This window comes from Drosophila grimshawi, unplaced genomic scaffold, assembly GCF_018153295.1.
Source record: "Drosophila grimshawi isolate 15287-2541.00 unplaced genomic scaffold, ASM1815329v1 contig_311, whole genome shotgun sequence".
In the NCBI taxonomy this organism is placed as follows: domain Eukaryota; kingdom Metazoa; phylum Arthropoda; class Insecta; order Diptera; family Drosophilidae; genus Drosophila; species Drosophila grimshawi.
The window spans coordinates 1,438,670-1,460,495 of NW_025063098.1; the positions used below are offsets into that span (position 1 = coordinate 1,438,670).

The 21,826-nt window shown below is 39.8% G+C and overlaps 1 protein-coding gene across 2 annotated transcripts; it reads left to right on the forward strand.

The window, feature by feature from the left end:
• The first annotated feature begins 9,104 nt into the window (after positions 1 to 9,104).
• LOC6563200 (insulin-like receptor) lies at positions 9,105 to 19,523 on the forward strand. Of its 2 annotated transcripts, none has more exons than XM_032736771.1 (12): positions 9,105 to 10,228; positions 11,076 to 11,642; positions 11,708 to 11,868; positions 11,935 to 12,211; positions 12,294 to 12,653; positions 12,742 to 12,919; positions 12,986 to 13,193; positions 13,283 to 13,394; positions 13,470 to 14,093; positions 14,172 to 14,482; positions 14,543 to 16,938; positions 17,016 to 19,523. In XM_032736771.1, exons 1-12 carry the CDS (start codon positions 9,796 to 9,798, stop codon positions 17,311 to 17,313), a joined length of 5,925 nt encoding a protein of 1,974 aa, XP_032592662.1. In that variant the 5' UTR covers positions 9,105 to 9,795; the 3' UTR covers positions 17,314 to 19,523. The 2 variants fall into 2 exon arrangements, with proteins under 2 accessions (XP_032592662.1, XP_032592663.1); XM_032736772.2 differs by having other exon boundaries at positions 16,997 to 18,391.
• The last annotated feature ends 2,303 nt before the right edge of the window (positions 19,524 to 21,826 follow it).

Sequence of the window (21,826 nt, forward strand, 5' to 3'; positions counted from 1 at the left end):
ACAAACTTTTATGTTGCCTCCCTCTACATTTTTTTTTTTATAAATAATGATGTATTTACTTATTGACAAAAAAAATAGCTAGAAAAAATTAACCGGATGTCAACTGAAAAGGAACCAAAAATAATTCCGGCACAATCAAGTAAATCCCAAGTAAATAAACATGTGATATAGATTGCCAGCGCCAAGGAATTTTGTTATCAAATCCCAATTCAAACACAACATGTGCAAAATTCCAGTTAAAAAGTATATCGTTGACAAGATTGTTTACAACCGTGGATATGTATTTATATTTATGGGGTGCAATAAAAAACCTATCTATTTGCTTTGACTAACCAGAAGTAAGCTGAAAAGTGCAAGGAGAGGGGCGTCTATCTGATAACTGGATCTCGTATCAAATTAATCAAATCAAATGTTGCTCTACAAATTTGCAATACTTGTGTTATCTAACAATAAATGTGTGTTGTATTTGTATTTGTTTTCTTTTTTTTTCGTATTTTCGTTCGTTTGTTTTTTCACACATGATTTCGATATTGTTGAGGCAGTTCTGAGAATTGTTTATGGTATTTATTTTTTAACCAACCACAACGTGGTCAACTGTCCCAGCAATACTCCAGAAGAAAAATAACAGGAAATAACATGTATATTACTCATAAAATATCACACTCAAAGGCGCGTAGAACTCATACACAAAATCAGTATCCGTAGTAGTAGTGAGTGCCAAAGTACTACAAATTATTTGTGGTTGGTAAATAAAAACAGTCGTTAGATTGCACCAAAAGACATTTTTATTTCACTGTGATATCAATGTATAGACATGTGCTATATGAATGTTTTCGTTATTCTGTTTATCGACACTAAAGCTCAAGCTGAACGGGGAAGTTAACTCACTCCTTTACAGTAGTGGTGTGTGCTTTGGGCTTAAGTGTCTAGACTCTCGACTGTAATCCATGTAAGTACACCTGGTTGCCTCAGGAATGCAGTAGAGGAAGTTTGTCTTCTAAACAAGATAAGCATACATTGCATTCAGTATATTAATCAATAGGTTGACAGGTCGGCTTTAAATTAATATACAAACTAAGATACTTAAATACTACACAATGAGGATCGTTATTTTTAGTTCAACCTTAGTCCTATTCTGACATCTATGGTAGAATAACGATCAGTTATGGCATAATTGGTGTTAGCGCATCACTGATTGGGTGCTGCAAATTCTTTTTAACTGAATATCGCAACAATCGAAACGAATTGCTAATTTCTTGGTATTTTTTTGTATTGAAAAATCAAAAAAGCGGAATTTACCGCACTTTTATATGGTGGGCCCATCTTATCGCATCGCCTCGCCTCGCCCGGTTGTTATTTTTTTGTTATTTGTTATTGTGAAATGCGATGGTGACTTGTACGCGCACTTCATTGAACAAATACTAAGAGTGCGTATGTGTGTGTGAGTGTGTGTGTGTGTGTGAGTGTGAGTGTGAGTGTGTGGATACTTAATCAAAAGTAGTAACAATATGAATTGGAATTAGGCGCGTGCAACTGATAAAGCACTTATAATAAACAAACGAAAGAACGTGCGTCCCCGAAGGCATAAGACTATCATCACTTTATACGTACAAGCGCATACACTCTCCAAAATTCTGTAGTAGTACACTAATAAAGTACCGATCCTTACCAAAATGATCAAGAACAAGAGAATTTCTTATTTGAAGAACATAATCCCAGGCATAAATAATGTTTAGTTATTTATTAAATTAAGAACAAGATTACATTATTATTATTATATATTTATCTTAAATAAAAAGCAAATAAGCCAGAATCAAGCATTGTTATTGCTTGACTGACTAAAAAATCTTTTATACCTAATTGATTACTTCTGCTCTTATATATGTAAAGATTATAAATGCTGAGTGATTTGTACTTTTAATTTGAAGAATTCTATGCGAGTTTTAGGTGAAATAAGCAACAGTGTTTTGCTCTCAGTGTATATGCATACAAAGAGAATTGGGGCGGCTCTTTAAGGCCTAAAAATGACAAGTTGCTTGAAATGTGACGACATGACGACAAATGCCTATCGTCACTCACGAGTATAAGTAACTGTTATTAGCTGTGATTCAAAGTTCAACGAAAAACACGATAAGTGCAGATCTTGATTACGACACCTTACTAAGCCAGATACGTTTAGTAATTGATTTGCCAACTACTAACTAATGTTTTTCAACGATAAAGCTAGTAAGCGAAGTTGTATGTTTGTCCATATATATATTATTCATATCTCATGTGATCGAGTCAACAGTTGCACTTTGTTAGTGACTACTGTGGCCAGAGGAGAACCTCTTGAAATATCACTCTTTCATCTTTGACTAAGCAGATGAGAAATTGTAATCAACGTTTTCGACTCTGGCTGGATTTTCCCCACTTAGTGTTATCAAGGCAACAGTTGATATGGATGTTGGACGTGCTGTCCTCGTCGCATTCACAGTTAAAGCTCTTTAAACCTGATGATTGTGTTCCCCCCAATTCACCGATCAAGTCCAATATCAGTTGCGATTCTTCACAAAATCAACATTGTTGTCTTTTACTTTTAAGTATTGGGATGTTTGTTGACAGCTTTCTTCTCACATAACTTGGCGTAATTGTTTTCCAACAACATTGCATTCGATTGACTCAGCGAACACAATATCGAATATCGTCACCGGCCATGGAATTTCCGATTCTTTCTTTTTGAGTCTTTTGGTATGCGTAACCTGATTGCTATCTCAGCTCACGTAACCGGAGTTAATTTCTTTGGGAGCGCACTGGCATTTCATAATGCTTTTCGCAGGTGTCTCCCATAATGGCAATCGAGTTCTTTCGCTTCTATGGCTATGCTGGCTTTGATCGCAACGGTAAGTTTTGGACTCTTTCACTGGGGTGCGCTTGGCTACGTTTTATGACGTTCTTTTCATTTATGTATTTGTCGAATACATAAAAAATTGAAAATGGTTGCATTCCAAACGGCGCTCTTCACATTTTTACCGATTTCTTGGTCTCTTGTTTTTATTTAATTTATTTATTTTTTTTGTTTTTAGGTTAATGAAAAAGGTAGTAGTAGAAGAATTTCAGTCTTAATGTTTGTTTAGCGGTTATGTTTATTTTCGAGTTTTTACTAGCTTATGAATGAACGTGCAAACAAATATAAGAAACGAGCAAACAGACCCCATCACAAGGGCCGCAATCACCAGTCAAATGTTTAACGATTCGTAATCTCAACCAAAATGCGCTCAATCCAACTAACATCAACAACAGCAAGACGACTCCAGTGTAATAAAATAAAAGAACAGTAAAATGCCAAGCAGAGCAGCAGTTTCATAAAGAAAGTTGTTCAAATGCTGAGGAGCCAAGTGGAAAATCAATCAATAAAATATTCATTTAATTCAATAATCGTATCGTCCTCGTCAGCGGAATTTGTAATGCTCTTATAAAATCAGTGTAATAATCTTTAATAAGAATTTGATTGGGATGTCAAGTTATTGTGAAAATAAATTTGAATAAAGTGTATTGATTGCAAGTAGGAAACAAAAAGTCAAATAAAATATTTGCTGCTACTAAAACTAACCCATAAAAAAAGGAAAACAGAAGAAAATTCGTAACAAGGCACTCGTTGGCACTGAAATGTAATTGTTACCATCCATATTAGATTTCTCTATTTCTGTATTTCTTGGGACTACACAATTTCTGAATGACTGCATTTTATTTGGAATTAGCAATGCTGAAGCTACTCTCATTACCAATACTCAGTTGCCAGTATTATGACGGAGCTATAGACTCGATATATACCCAAAGATAAACAGCAACAAATTAACTAAAATGAAAACAGAAATCAGTTTATTACATATCTGCAAGTGTTTCCGCTCTTGGTCTATGTTATCATTATCAGCTAACTTCATTCGATATATAATGATGATGATAAATGTAAATGTCATATTGGTTTTTAGCATTTGGCCCGGAGATCCCAGCCATGGCTACAACCTCTATCCACACCACACACCCCCCCATACCGATCGCCAACCCAAACCGGCCCCGGGCTAGTCGATTTATCTCGCGTGAGGCGTCACGTTGCTTATCTGGAACTTCGTTGAGAGTCGAGAGTCGAGTCGAGACGAGCTGAATTCTATACCCGCACACACACACAGACACTCACATAGTTTAACTAACTATTTATACAGTATATTTATATATACATATACATGTATAACAAGTTTAGTTTCACCTGTACGCTCTTGCTCTGCCTAACTGCCAGCCTACCTGCCTCTCTCTTATTATTATTCTTAATCTCATTCTTACTTCTCTTTCTTGCTCTGCTTGCTCTCCTCTCTGCTGCTATAGTTTCAATGACTTGGCAAATTCGGTGGGGCCTTGTCATAGAGATTAGGCGCTACATGTGACCATCTATTGTTCCAGAGGCGTCGACAAAAATGATGAAATTACGAGAAGTAGTTTATTTTAGTTTAGTTGTACAGACTTACAGTCACAATGACAAAGCTGTTGATGAAAGCAAAAACAAATAAAGAAACTATCATTATGAACAACATTTATTTCAAGTATAATTGAAATACTTGAACTAATAAACATATGTTCCATATAATTCATTGATATTCCCAATTAATATGATCAATATGTGGAAGCTATTCGTTTTAATAAACAGTCTGTGTGGTAATTATAATTGTAGAAGTTGTAGTTAAATAAAATATAATTTTAACAAATTATGACTTTATAGCCTTATAAATATGTATATAAAAATAAATATACATATTTAGCATTTAGCTTTGATTTCTAACGAAATATTTGTGCAAGTGTTGACGAAACGATGAGATGTGTTTGTTGTTTGTTGTTGTTGTTGTGGTTGATATGTTCTCAAAATTCTTACATCATCGGAGAGTTCACATTTCTAGATCGATAAGTGTAAACAGCTCAACGGATTTTTGCCTACAGATTGGCTGAAATCATTAATCGTTAACCGTAATGATAAATTTGCTTTGGTCTAAAAAGATATGTTAACTCTGTGATTTTATTCATACTATGTTCATCAGCCGCTCGGCCTTTTGTTTTTCTGTGTGCGTGTAGACGATAAAAATAATATGAACAAAAATAAAATACAAACTTGCCCAGTGGCGGATTTGGAGCATAAGAAATATTTCATGCATTGCTACGCTTTAGTTTCTTGTTATTGTTATTGTTATTGTTGTCACTGCGGCGGCTCTTAACTGGTCTGGCAACTTTCTGTCGGATTGGAATGTTGTTGCCTTTTGGACGCCGCAGAGCGCAGAGTGGTATTTGTTGTTGGTGTTTGGCGGTTGGCGGTTGGTGTTTGATTGTTTCTGTTTGCCGTTATTGCCAGCCTCAATGCCGTCGTTAATATTGTTGTTATTGTTGATTTATACAATGTTGTTGCTGTTTGCTGTTGCTCTTCTTATTGTTGCAATAATGAGTCAGATGCTTTCGGTTAGCAGCAGCAGCAGCAGCAGCAGCAGCAGCAGCAACAGCAGCATCGGCGTTGGCGTCATCAGCTAGCAGTTGCGGCTTTGAGGCGTCGCTTCGTCAGGCGTAGCATTGCGAATGCATTTCACTCAAAACAAACAAAAAATGGGTTATTTTACGCACGCCGAAGATTACATACTCTTGCAGACACTTGACCAATTGTTCCAATGGCAACTCTATGACAATGGGAGGGACTAGTTCGCACAGAAACCGACAGGCAACATCGATTCTGCCAGTGATGCTGTTGGAGAATGTATATGCCTATACCAGATGGGGTCATTCAATGCGTTACAAACTTATTGACAAAATTAGAATACGATTTGCAAGGGTATACAAATATTGCAACCACATGCACGCCCTTTAGCTTTTTCTGCTATATAAAAAATAAAAAAAATAAAGCAAAAAAATATATATAACAGTGAACAGCAACAATAATAATAGTTAAGCGTGCCAATTGCACCTTAACACATTTAACGAGCGCATGCACAGTGGCGCCTGGGGCTGAGTTTAACGAAATTAAACAACAAAATTGCAGAGTGGGTGGCGTCTGTTAATTTTCCATGTGTAGCTAGCTGATAAGCGTGTGTGTGTGTGTGTGAGTGTGTGTGTGTTAGCCATCATTTTTGTAGTATTGCGTTGACATCGTGTAGACGGAAATGTTGCGCTTTTTTCACCTGATAATAAAAAAAAAAAATAATAAAAATTAGAGGAATTGGGTCAGTGTCAGCAATAATGTTTTTGTTGTTGTTAAGCAGTTTGACATCCACTGTGTACACTGGCCGTTGGTTCTCTTAATCACTCTTCTGCGCGCGCTCTCTCTCTCTCTCTGTCTCCCTCCCTCTCTTTTGCTGTAGGTGTGTATGTATGTGTACAACTAGAAGGAGTTATACAGTTAGAGAGTCAGCATCATAGCTAATGCGCCCTGTTGAGGCTTTAAAACTATGCGACGATGCCTTTGATTGCGGAGAGCGAGCAAAATAAAACTAAATACCGTTAGGGGAGAACGAGAGGGAGTAATCAAATTACGAGTGTATATATGGCAGGTGTCATGGCGTTTCAATTATACTTAACCTGCAGTGTGCAGTTGCTCATTTATTATTTAGCATTAGCATTATTGTTATTGTTATTGTCTTTAGTATGTGCTATTATTATTGTGTGTATGCACTCACATACATATGTACATTTTAATTATTTTAGTTGACTATTTCAATTTTGTTACTCTTTTCTCTCTAATTATTTATGGCGCCGTTGGCTTTGAACCGCGACTGTGGGCCGACCGGGCTGACTATTTGTATATTATTTGTTACTGCGCAATAAAAGCAACAACAGCAACAACAACAACATAAACAACAACAAGAAATAATAAAGCATAATAAAACAAGCGACCGCCGCAGCATTAGCTGGGAAGACACACACAGAGAGAACGACAGAGAGAAGAGAGAGAGAGAGATAGAGAGAGCACGTCGTGTGCGTGAGCACCACAAAAAGAGAGCATGAGATGAGAGAGAGAGAGCGACGTTGGCTAGGCTGCCGCTTGTTGTTGGTGTTGTTGTTATTATTGTTGTATCGTTATTATTGTTAATGTTATGGGCAGCAAAAACAATTCGCAGCCTGACAGGGCCGCAAGAACAAAACTGTTAATAGTATGTATTTGTATACAACTATGTATATGTACAGACAGACACTACATGCACATAAATATGTATGCATGCGTGAGAATGTGCGAATGTGAGAATGTGTGTGAGTACATTTTAACTACGCAGCAGCATTTTTACTACTGCAACAACAAGAAGAAGAGGCGGGTGGTGTTCTTAGTGCCCCGCCTCCTTCGGTCAACTCCCGCGCTCGCATTTGTTTTTGTTTTTTTTTTTGCTTACAGTTTTTCTCTGTTTTGGTGCCACGTTTTGCGCTCACCAAAAGCAGCAGCAACGGCGCTCATACCGCTGACAACGCAGCCGCATTTTGTTTTTTTTTACGCCCTAAGAACCGGCTACACCCTGTGCGAGGGGGCAGCGTCAAGTTGATGAATTACAACGTAGTTGTAAATACGCTACGCACACTTTTCCCTTTTTCTCATGTTCTTTTTTTTTTTGTTTTTACAATTTACTACGCTTTTACAATAGCCGTGCTGCCGGAGTCGCTGTCACTATTACTGTCTCATTCTTTCGCCCGGTTTTAACGTCAATGCGACGGCGGACGCGCGTCATGCAAACAAACGTCAATGCTGTTTGGCCAACAGCAGCAGCAGCAACAACAACAACAACAGCAATAACAAAAATAATTATAATAATCACTTTTATTTATTCATGTTTCTTTTGCCGCATAAAATTATTGCTGTAATTGTTGTTGTGCCTTGAGAATCTGCGTGAGCTTTTAGATCGCTTTTTGCAAATACATGGATAGAGAAAAAGTGATAAGGCGCGAGAGATGATATGAGAGGAGATGCTGCCAAATATACATAGTACATACATACAAACATATGTATGTAGAGAAATAAAATGCACACATGCTGTGTATGAGCATATTAAAAATGTTATGATTGCATACATGAAAATGTTACCTAAAATGTAATATCTGTATGTGTGTGAGAGAGAGAGATAGAGAGAGTGAAACAATAAGGAGCAACTTTATATGGACACTTATGTACCTTTGATTGCATTCATAAAATGTTAGTAGAATTGTAGTGGAAATGTAGTATATATATATATACATATATATATATATATATATATATATATATATATGGCAACTCTAAAGCGATAACGGAACGCGTCAAGCGTCATCGTCGACACGACTCGAGTGTTAAGCGCCCTTTGGCGCTCTTTTTCGCATAAAATTATTGTTATTGCCCGTCACATAAATATTACGTAGTTTTTGTTCTTTTTTCCCACTGCTCGTATTTCGTATTTTGTGTTAAAAGCAACTTAACAACAACAAATGCACTTTTTTTTCTCTTTTCATTATAGTTTCGAGCAAAAACAACAACAACAGCAATAACAACAACAACAACAACAGCAATAACAACAACAACAACAAACAACGACGACAAAAAGCATTCCAACTGACTACGTTAAATACAAAAACACTACCAAAACAACAACAAAAAGTCTGAGAAGACACACAACCCCAGAAAGAGAGAGAGAGAGAGAGAGTAATAGAATAAGAGAGGGAGAGAACAAGCAAAAGCTGCAATGATTACTTAGTGGGCCCGCGCCCCTAACAAATAATTTGCAGTGTATCCAAAAAAGAGAAGAAGAAGAAAAACCACAACAACTTGCGAAAAACATGGAATCACCAATAAAAAATTTACAATATTCAAGGGAATATCACTCAACACGTTTTCCCGCGGAGGAAAGGATGCAAACGAGAAGAAGAAGAATGTTCATATCCAATAAGATCCCGTTGTCCAGCAGTGAATACGAGTGGTTTGCGTCTTCAATGGATTGGACCATCTCATTGCCGCAGCGATGCCGCGGCAGTGGAGCAAGACCAACAACAACAACAAAAACAATAAAAAGAGAAACATCAACTAATGAGGTATTAGCAACAGCAACAGCAACAACATCAATATCAACAACAGCAACAACAACGACGACGGCAACATCATTATCAACAACAACAACAACAGCATCATCGCATGGCAACATTTGTGTCATATGCCGACAAGTGTTCGCAACAACAACAACATGTTGTTGCATTCAGACAGCAACAAGCAGCAGTTCCTATGCAGACAGCAGCAACAGCAGCAGCAGCAGTAGCGGTAGCAGTGGCAGTGGCAATGGTAGCCGCAGCAGCAACAAAAACAGAAGCAGTAATATTAACAGTAGCTGTAACAGCAACAGTAACAGTAACATTAACAGTGTCAGTTACTGTAAAAGAAAAAGCGATGCAACACCAACAACATTCCTCAGCAAGTTGGAGTCGGCGCAACATTGCAGCTGCCAACATCATCATCATCATCATCGTCAGAAAACGCAGCTGCACAATGCTGCCAGCATCTCGCGTGCATGTTGCTTTATAATTAGTAGTAACAATTCTCGAGGAAGAAGAAGAAATAGTAGTAATAGTACAAATGACAGTAACCAAAAAGTAACAACAACAACAACAGCCAATTGCCACTGCAATAACAACAACAACAATAAGAAGAAGAACAAGAACAAGAATAATTACAATATTAACAAACACACCTGCAATAAGCAAAGCCAACAAAAGCAGCAAAATGTTGACACATACAGCATTTTGGGCACACTGCAAATTCTGCTGCTGTTTGTGCAACAGCCAATGCTGATATTGCGACACTGCTGCAACAATCTGTTGAACAGACGCCGAAACAAGCAACCACAATTCAGTCAACGAGAATCATTAAGACAATTTATACCATTTGCGAAAGACAAAAAACATCCATACAGGCGACTCGCATACACATACACATTCCTCGCAATGTTAGCATTTCATGCGACAACAGCAGCAGCATTTTCGATGCTGCCGCCAATCACGCAAGAACAAAATCAACAACAACAACAGCAGCAGCAACAGCAACAGCAGCAGCAGCAGCATCAGGGCACATTTCAGCGTAGCATCATTGACAGTTTGGCCTCCATGTCGAGGCAACCACGTAGCACCGGAGGAAAAGCCAATGCGCGCAATATTGGCAATGGAAGTGACAGTAACGGCATCAGTACCAGTGACGTACGATTGGCGCATAAAGAAATACGTAAGTCGGGCAACACTGGTTTCTCTACTAGTATTTGACATAATGGGGAAAAATGTATAATAGAGTTGTGCAAGCATATAACAGGCAAGCTATAACCATGGGAAAGTACAGTCCTAGGATACTTACCGGTCTATTGATAGGACACTGTAGACTAAGAAGTCACCTAACTAAACTAGGTATATATAGTAGCGAACTGTACACGTTTTGTGAAAGAGAATGTGTCGCCTTAACTAGAAAAAGATGCAGCATCCTAGGAATGCATGTTATGAATTTCAGAGACATGGAAGACCTCAACCCAACCAAGATTCTCACACTCGTGCGGCAGCTGGGCTGATGGAAGAGCTATAGGCTCAGAAGGGGCACAATAGATCGAGTAGGTCGCGATGCAATCCACCCTCCTCCATAATAATAATATAACAGGCAGAAGGAAGCATCTCTGATCGCGTTAAAGATATGTATTTTCGATATATTTGTGTGAACAAGCCGATCGCCTGAGGCTTACAATTTTGAACATACTCCTTGAATACCTCACGCAGATCAAATTGATTATCTTATCTGAAACTAAACGCAGTATCTATTTTTATTTTTGATAATATAAAAACATATTTATGTTATATTAGATTTATGACATTTTATTGCACCTATTAATGCCCTATATCAAGTTACTAGTATTGGTTTGGCAAAGATTGCTTTAGTGCAGCACTTAAACAATATGAATTTATATGAAAACGAGATGACAATAAAATGTTTTGTTTTATTGATTGCAAAGCTTTGGATTAATTGGTATAAGGACATTTTCAACGGGATGGAATACAAAAAATAATAACACATTTTCTCTTTGGAACAGCATGCAAATCGATGGACATACGCAACAATATATCAGAGCTTAGTCAGCTGGCCAACTGTACGGTCATTGAAGGCTTTTTGCTAATAACACTGATCAACGATGCGGATAAGCTGAATCAAACATATCCGATGCTCACCGAGGTCACTGGCTATATACTCGTTTATCGTGTGTATAATCTGTTGTCGTTATCGAAAATCTTTCCCAACCTGAGCGTGATACGCGGTAATATACTCTTCGAGAGCTACGCCCTGGTTGTATATCAAAATCGGGATCTGACTGACATTGGGCTGACCAAATTGCGAGCCATTACCAATGGAGGGGTGCGCATCGAGAGGAACACTTATCTGTGCTTTGTCAAGACGGTCAATTGGCGCCAGATCGTGTCCAAGAATGTCACGGATTCTGACATTGTGTTGAAGTTCAATCGCAATGAAGCGGAATGTGCCAGCTGTCTGGGCGAAATGAAGGGCAACGATATGCTGGAGAACTCCATGGCGGATGCTGGCGCGTGCAGGGAGTATCCGGATAAAAAGCGTTACTGCTGGAGCAGCGTAGCGTGCCAGACAAGTGAGTTGATCTTAATTAAAACTGTAAGTTTCGCAATACACATCCATGTCATCTTGTGTTTATAGTTTGTCCGAAGGAGTGCCCGTACAACTGCATTGATGACCAGCATTGCTGCAACGAATCCTGTCTGGGGAGCTGCAATAGCAATCTGGGCGAGTGCACTGCCTGTCGCAATGTTTCCATTGACGGCCAATGCATAAACCAATGTCCCAATGGCTACTTTCTGGTAAGTTGCAACATTGCAACAAGTACTCTTCTGTTTAACTCTGATCGACACTAATTTGAATCACAGTACGAACAACGATGCATCACGGCGGAAATGTGCGAACAGATTGGCAATAAATACGAGAGCAACAAGGAGCAGCAGTTGGTGCATTACAACGGCAAGTGCACAACGAGGTGTGATAAGGGCTACAAAAAAACTGAAAACACATGTAAGAAGTGCAACGGCACCTGCGAGCTGACTTGCAAAGGGAACATAATTGAAAGCGTGGAGCGAGCGAAGGAGTTCCATGGCTGCACTGTTATCGACCAAAAGGGACTGACCATAACTGTCAAGCGTGGCGGAAGTAAGACAATCAACATAGATTTGAGCAGAGTCAGCTCATCCTAATATATATATATATATATTACTAATCCTAATCCTTACAGCGCACATGATGGAAGCCCTGAAGTTCGGCTTGGAATCGATACACACGATAAATACGTATCTAAAGGTACACTTAACCTATGGCCTCACCTCGCTGGACTTTTTCAAAAGCCTGCGAACGATCAGGGGGAATAAACTGATAGAGGGTCGCTATGCTTTCTATGTGCTGGAGAATCAAGACCTGGAGACGATATGGGCCGAAAATCAGACAGTCAGCATTACGACTGGCAGCGTCTTCTTTCACTTCAATCCAAAACTATGCCTCGAAACCATTGAAAAGCTGAAACCTATGCTGCCCGGCAAGCCAGATAAGTTTAACAAAAACGAGGTGGCTGAAGATTCCAACGGCAGCAAGGCGTCATGTATGTTGATTATAATGAAATGAAATATATATCCCCATATACGTACTATATATGTTTACCTACCTAATTAATAATAACTGTACGACAGGCAATACGATCAATTTGGACGTGAAAGTGAATGCGACAGGAAGCATGTTTGTTGCATTAGCGATCAATAGCTCAATCGTGAATTTTGATGACGATCGTTCCTTCATTGGCTACCAATTCTATCATACCGCCGATCCATATGGCAATATGACCAGGGACTATCAGCCCTGTTCGGATAAGTGCGTCACCCCTAATGGCAAAGTAATAAATTGGCATTAAAGTATCGTCTCTTACTCGATTTACAGATGGGAAGTGACTGAACCGAGCAAACAGAATGTTACCCTTATACAAAATTTGAGTCCGTATACCAAATACGCGGTCTATGTGCGCACCATGACCATATCATCGGAGAAGCGTAACTATCAGAGTGAAATAATACGTTTCAGAACGATGGGAAACAAGCCAACGAAGGTGCGCAATATTAGTGCCATCTCCACAAACAGCTCGAGAATTGTGAGTATGATCCCGGGGTTAATGAGTGTTGAATGTTTCCCTAACCACTTGTACCATTCCATCCATTTGTTCATTTATACAAATTATAGTTACTTAGTTGGAAAAGACCGGCGCTAATGAATGGCAAATTGATCAAGTACCAGATACGCGCTGAGCTAATTCACCGTGACGCTGAACAGGAGCGCAACTTTTGTTGGGATCGTAAGTGACCACAATTATTTTGCATAGAGTCATCAAATTAGTGTGCTTATCCAACATCTCCCAACATTTTTATAGCATTGCCAAATAGTTCCATCGATAAGATGACCTTCTCGTCGCCGGCGGAAAAGACAATTAAAGAGATGCCAGGCCCTGACTGCAAATGCGATGCGGGCGGTCGCAGCGTATACGATCAGCAGAAGGTTGAGGCGAAATTGTTGGATGACATCGAATTCGAGAACTCGCTACAAAACTTCCTCTTCGTGCCGAAGAAGCGCGATGACAGCACTATCGATGGCGCTGGCTCCTTTGCCAGTCCAAATGCTATCCAGCGCAGGCGCAGGCGTTACATCGAAATAGATGAGGACGAACACGAGATGGGCAGCGTGCTAATGCGCCACATACGCTCTTCGAATAATAATGCGACTGAATCGCAGATCGGGCAACCGATGCCACCGAGTGTCACGTCCAATGATAAAACGGAGAACTGGTTGAATATGACGGATATGGATGAAACTGGGTCCTATTTCACGATCTTCTCCGCCGAGGTAAATGAGAATACAACCGAGTTCCTTTTCACGAATCTGCGACATTTTTCGTTCTACTCCCTAACCGTGCGTGCTTGCCGGGAGCCAGAGATTGACGACACTCAACCCTTGTGCAGCGAAGCCGAACCCTGGGAAAAGAGAACTCAAAAGCTGGGTAAGCACTCATTCAATTGGGCTGGGCCTTTAAGGCGTACTGATATGCATATCAATTAATTAAATTGTCTCCTTACAGAGCATGTGGATAAAGCATTTAATCTAACGGGCGAGCTGATGGATAACGTTAACACCACTCGTGGCAATGTTCGTCTGCATTGGGAGGAGCCTCTGCATCCGAACGGTGCCATCGTTTCCTATATGATTTTTTATAAGCGACAGGAACAGGATGCCTTTGAGCAGCAGAGATGCATCACAGTCCATGACTATCACAATCAGAGCGGCTATATCATGACCAATTTGAATGAAGGCAAATACAGCTTCCGCATAAGGGCAATGTCATTGGCCGGCGAGGGAGAACTTACGGACGCTGTTTACGTCACAGTGTCGGTATGTAGTTCACTAATTTAAGCTGGCTTCATTCCATTTTAAAACTTCTTCTGATTGCAGCCACCTGGTATTTCAACATGGATTTTAATTGGAGGCTTCCTGGCTTGTCTCGTCTTTGTACTGATAATCGTTTACATATGCTGCTCGATTGCACGAAGGAAGGGAACCCCGCATGATTTAATCATAAATACGGAAGTGAATCCATTCTATGCAAGTCTACAATACGTGCCCGATGACTGGGAAGTGCCGCGCGAGCGTGTCTTACAGCTGGGTTCACTGGGTCAGGGCTCCTTTGGCATGGTCTACGAGGGCATACTCAAGAGTCAAAATGGCGAGGATACGCCGTGTGCGCTTAAGACGGTTAACGAGAATGCCACCGATCGGGAGCGCACCAATTTCCTGAGCGAAGCGAGCGTGATGAAGGAGTTCGACACATACCATGTGGTCCGGCTTCTTGGCGTCTGTTCGCGTGGCCAGCCCGCTCTGGTCATCATGGAGCTGATGAAAAAGGGCGATCTCAAGTCGTATCTGCGCGCCCATCGACCCGACGAACGGGAGGGTGTATTGGCTGGCGACCAACAGCGACAGATTGGGTTCACCAACAGCACGGGAGCAACGTTGGGCAGCGTACAGCCACCTCCATACAGTCGCATCTATCAGATGGCCATCGAAATTGCTGATGGCATGGCCTATCTGGCAGCCAAAAAGTTCGTCCATCGCGATCTGGCTGCACGCAATTGCATGGTTGCCGCCGATCTGACTGTGAAAATTGGTGACTTTGGCATGACGCGCGACATCTACGAAACGGACTACTATCGCAAGGGCACAAAGGGTTTGCTGCCCGTGCGCTGGATGCCGCCGGAGAGTTTGCGCGACGGCGTCTATTCCAGCTCCAGTGATGTGTTCAGCTTTGGCGTTGTACTGTGGGAAATGGCGACGCTCGCCTCACAGCCCTACCAGGGCCTGTCCAATGAGCAGGTGCTGCGCTATGTCATTGACGGCGGTATTATGGAACGACCGGACAATTGTCCGGAGCTATTGCACAAGTTAATGCATCGCTGTTGGCATCATCGACCGACAGCGCGTCCCTCGTTCCTGGATATAATTGTCTATTTGGAACACCTAGCTGATCCGCACTTTAAAGAGGTCGCCTTCTACTATTCGGATGCGGGTGTGCAGTATCGCGAGAAGAATCGCAAGGAGCGCAATCAAATGGATGTCTTTTCGGGCGCTCATCTCGATGCCGATGTGGATGGTGAGGATGCCACAACGCCGTTACGTGTGGGCGAATACCAGGGCTACAAGTCGAACATGGAGCACAACACATCGATGGACCAGCCAGCGGAGAGTCCCATCGCATTGGTCGATGACAAGGCCACAACGCATTCACCCTTTAGCATGCACTCGGGCTACATAGTCAGTAGCACACCGGATGCGCTGTCCACGCTGCCCACAGCCGGCGGCTCGCACATTGACGACGCGGCATATGTGCAGCCAGATGGCAATACGGCGCTAACAGCGGATGCCGAGCGCGGCTATGAACTGTACGATCCAAGTCCAAACTTTGCGGAGCTGCCACACAGCGATAGCGGCCGGCTCAGTGGTGAGCAGCATTTGCTGTTGAAAGCGAAACGCGGCGCTGGCGGCGGCGGCGCCATTATTATGCCCAGCATGAGCAGCTCGATGCCGGACGAAGTGATTGGCTGTGGCAGTAGTAGTGTGGTCGGCGCCGGCGGCGGGGTCGGCGGCAGCGGTGTTGTCTCCTCTTCACTGCAGCCCTCAACAGCGTCGGGGACCAGCTCGAACGCTGGAAGCAGCAGTCGTCATCCGAGCCTCAAGCGAGTCGTCGCCGACACTTTGCGGAATCGCGTTGGCTATGGGCTGCTCAATCGCTTCAATTTGAAGCGCGGCGACAGCAACGAGAGCCACAAGAGCAACATCTCGAATGCGCCCAGCAGTAGCAGCAACACAAATTTAACCAGTCATCCGTCCGGCATGGCAATGGTGACAATGGGCCCCAATCTGGGCACAATCGAGAGCGGCGGCAGTGGAAGCGCGGGCAGCTACACGGGTACTCCACGCTTCTACACGCCCACAGCGATGACGCCCAGCGCTGGTGGCAATGGCAGCACAGCAATCATTAGCGACAATCCCAACTACAAGCTGCTGGACGAGTCTGTGACCAGTGCGGATCCTGTGAATTCTACTTGGCCCCAACAGCTGACTACCAGCAGTCTGAATCCCAACTATGAGCTTATGCAGGCACCAGGCACGGAAACTGCAGCAACACCATTCAGCATGCTCAGCGCCAATCCCAACTATGTGCTGATGAGTGAGCCGCAAACCGGATCGGAACAGGGTCCGGTTTTTACCAGCGATAATCCCAACTATGCGGTAATGCACGACAGACCTGAACTGCAGCACAGCAGCAGCGATGAATACGATGATGACGATGAGTAAGTCATGAAAAAAAAAACTTGTGTTTTTTGTTTTTTGGGTATACATTTATTTAAGTTTGAATTTTCAAATGCAGCGATGACGATGATGCCGATGAGCACACGGAGCACATCAAAATGGAGCGCATGCCGCTCAGCCGGCAGAACCAGCGCACACGCATCAAGCCGCAGCAGCAGCACCAGCCACGCAGTCGCAGCGTCAGTCAGACGCGGAAAGTGGAGACAACAGCGCCGACGGCAGCTGCACAACAAGCGGCAGCAGCAGCTGCTGCATCGGCTGGCAATACGTCCAATATACTCAAGGAAAATTGGCTAAGGCAGGCGAACACGCCGAGGCCACCGCCACCCAATGGTTTCATAGGACGCGAAGCGTAAACAGATCGCAAGTGTCGAGGGAGAAGTTTGTAAATAGATAGATACATGTAAATGTATATGTAGAAATTAGCATAAAATATGTAGGAATATTGAACGGACGGGGGTACTCAGAACGAGAGAGCGCCTGCAATGCATGCTTATAATATAACTCGATTGGTATAAGAGAGGCACACAGACAGACAGAGAGCCAGAGAGAGAGAGCGAGAGTAGAAGAGAGCGTGCGAACGAGAGAACGAGAACGGTAGCCAAGCTTGAGCAAAGGTAAACAAAAATGCACTGTTAACTGAGCGCTGTTAAACTTGTGCTGTTAGTTGTTAGCTGATGTTACCCCTTAACATATGTAAATCATGCTTAACATTAAGGCCGCCAGCAAACTTTTGCCCACAGCCAAGGCTCCTAACAATTTATTATAAAATTTAAGCTTAATTTATGTATGTTTTCGTATTTGTTAAGTATTTCTTTTATAATTCACTAGCGCCGTTTGAAAATACATACAACAAAACAAAACAAGTCCTAAATGCAAATAACAAAAGTACAAAAGCCAACAACCAACCAACCTAAGTACCGTTTATAACTAGACATAGACAAAATACATATATGTGTGTGTACATATGTATAGACCTAACCTAATTTATGTGTAATTATAATAATTATTTTAGTACCTACCTAAACGCAAAACGCAAAACACGAAGCGATGCAACAATGAAGCAAACTAACTGTACAACTACCAAAATCAAACACAACCACAACTACGCACACCGTTACAAGCTCCTAAGCAATCCAACAAAACAAACAGACCAACAAACAAAATCTTCACTGAGTTAAGGTCCTTCAATTAGTTAGCTACTATTTTCAACTAAAACTTTGACTACAACTTGTGTATATGTACTCATATATATTTTTTTTATATATTGGCAGTTTATAGTGCGCTTATGTTAAAAAAAAATAAATATAGAAAAACGATGCTGTCTGTAAATGAAACACAAAAAAAAAAAGAGAAATGTTCGCTGATTTTATGCATGGCGCTTGGCAACTGGCAAAAGTTTGTGCTGAGAAAAAATATTTATATACTTTACACACATACATACATAAATAAACATACATATACATAGCGGAGAGGTAGATAGAGAAGGAGAGAGAGGGGGTTAGAGAGAGAAAGAGTTGTACATTGTGTTTGTTATCTTCTTTTTGTTTCAATTTTTTTTCTCTAAATTAATTTTGATTGAAGCCAAGCTTCAAAATACGTAATTGAGAGCTTAAGTAACTGCTGCATAACTTACACACTTACATGCTATATACATATTAACATATATGTATTATACATCGCAATTTACTCCAACACAGCTACACACATACACATGCACATGCACACATAAACAGGTAGAATGTATATGATATTGCCATAAACTCAAATTAAGTAGAACAAGAAACGAGAATCCGACGAAAAAGAATGAAGCGCTTAGATGTCAATATATATATACGTACATATATCTATGGATCATAGACAACTACAAATACAAATACAAATACAAATACAAATACATGGAAAAGCAATAGACGAATTACAAACATATAAATACAAACTTATATACACATACCAATACATATACCTTGTTACATATGTATTTATGTATGCAATTATGTTCTGCACGTGATATGTTTCTGAGCGTAATATCTGACAGTTTTATAAAATTAGAAAATTAAACACGAAACCATTTCAAGACTTGCTACATAAATGAAACAAGAATAGAAAAGAAATTCAAAATTACACATACACACACACACACACACACACACTTACACACACACACTTTCTCCTCAAATATTGCAACTGTAACAAAATGGAGATTGAAAATGCTAAAATAATAATAACGACAACAACAACAAAAGTATTCGATATTTGCCTTCGCTCTTTATATAAATGTACATTAACAAATAGACAGAAACAAGTTGATGGAGATAAAAAAAAAGCAAGCAAAGTTTATTTCTTATTTTATTTTATAGATGCAAAGAAAAATAAAGCAAGGACACTTAAAATATTTAAATGAATTATACAAACTGCTAGAATATAAAATCGATTAAAAACATTTGAAAAAGAAAAACAAAAAATTATTGAAATAATAATTAAATTAAATATAAAATACGTTAAAAACAATAGATATTCTACATAAAAACACACAACACACATACACACACACACACACACACACACACTAAAAAGACTGAAAAATATAGTTCCTTTTGTTTTTATGTACATAACAAAGCACATAACGAAAATTGTAAACTTAATGCGAAATGAAAACGTAAAAACAATTAATGGAATTATAAATTAATCAACGTAAATTTAAATCAACAATAAATTTATATACATACATATACATACATATATAAAACGCAGCAGCCGAAGCATTATAAAAAATTATGTATATTTAATAGTTGAATTAACTCAATTTTTGTAACGAACTGCAAATGTTTAACAGCAACAACAACAAAATTTGTAATAAACTTTTGATGGCAGCCGCGACGATGTCGAACTGCAACTTTTTATATAGATATTATATATTCTGCATAGTTGGCGCACTTAGCTGCTTTGGTGTATATATATATACACCTATAAAACAAAAACCTATCAAATAATAAATTAATACAAAACAAACAACAAAAAAGCTTCAATATTTTTATTATTTCTAACTAAAGCTAATTGTAAATGTAAAGCTAAGTTAATTGTTTCCTGTTTATATAAGCGAAATAATCAACTACACATATTATGATGTAACGAAAATATTATGGCGAGACTATGATAAAAACTAATACATAAAGAAATAAATTCAAATTGTTTATTATTGGGTCAAATGTGCGGTTAACTGACACTTTCTTTCAACTTCAAGTCAACTTCACACGTAGAACATGAAAAGACACGGATACAAGCAGAAGTTAATAATCATGCGTAATTGATAGACTAACAGACCCATAAAGCCAAAGAAAATCTGTTTTCTTGTAGTCAATAAAAAACACTGAATACTCTGAAAATAAACCAAAAATTAAAGCATATTTATAGAACAAACAATCGAATTCGTGGTGGACGCGTGTCTCTGGAAAACAAGAGTTTTCGAGCATACTTTTAGGGTATGCCAAGGGCTAATGCAATGGATTTCGGGAAAATAGCTCTAGCTCTGACAAGCTCTTACATATTTTCGAAGGACATGGTGCGTTAGAAAAATTTAATTGTAAAAATTTGATTAGATTAGATTTGATGGGTTAAGGAAAATTAGTCGAAATAACCAAATCCTCATGTTATAGGAAACTACAAGAACAATCTGGATGTCCTTTGGCTAGTTGGTACAACTGGTTCAAGACAACTGTTTTCGACACATGACCCTTCAGGATATCAAAGGATATGACTGAGATCAGGGTATTTTTGTTTTATGTATTGTACTTTCATCATTTGTATTAATTTATTCGAATCGGCAAGTCAATGATTATTTGTGGTCCAAAGGACATCCGGATAGTCCGTGAAATAGCCAAGTTGCGCCGGATATGACAAAATTGTTCTGGCGAATCCTGAAAATCTTTGAATGTCAATCGAGTCCTTTTCGCTGCGAGCTCAAAATGACGTCTCCTTTCGACATCATGTAGGACATAGCTAGGCTAGTGGGCTAGGTTCAAAAGGACTAGCGCAATAAGAGAAATAATATTAACCCATAATTTTTTAATCTCGCAACCCAAGTAAATAGGACATGTTTTCATTTTATGCTTTCTTCGCTTTTAATATTTAATTGTTTTTTTTTTTCGTTTTTCTTTTGTGTTTGTTTTGTTTTTAAACGAAGGAAAAGTACCTAACAAATTTGTTGTATTTTGTTTGTTTATAAAATAAAAGTACATTGATAGAGCTTTTCGTTTTCTCGGTTTTATACACATTTTGTATTATGATTTGTAATTGATTTGCATTTAATTTGTAATTTGTTTAACCTCTAGGTGATAGGTATAAATAACTAGTTGCAGTTAGTTGTTACAGGATGTTCTCTCCTGTAGTTATTGTTGTTGTCTATACTGTGGATATGGGGGATGATTTGGCTTTGACTTTGATGGTGAACTTTGAACTGCTATATTTGGGTGTATGGAGGAGGTAACAAGTCTGCCGTGTTTTCGTGCTTTTTTTGTAGTTTGTAGTTTGTGGTTGGTTTGTTGCTTGTGTTGTTTACATAGTTTACATTTTCATAACAATAACAAATAAGTAATAATGCATACTTAGCTTTAATAACTAAATCAAACGCACTGAGAGAAAATAGGTGGCTTGAAACGGCAACTAAAAATATACAAAACAGCAGACAGGACACGGAAAATGCAGCATTGACAAATGTTGTTGTTGTTGCTGTTGTTGTAGTTTCTTTGCTTGTTTGCTGACTGGCTTGTTGGTCATTGTTTAACAGTTAAATTGCTATATTGTATCCTGATTCAGATGCATGCAGTTATTGACTAAACTGGGAGTTGGTCGATAGAGAGAGAATGTTGC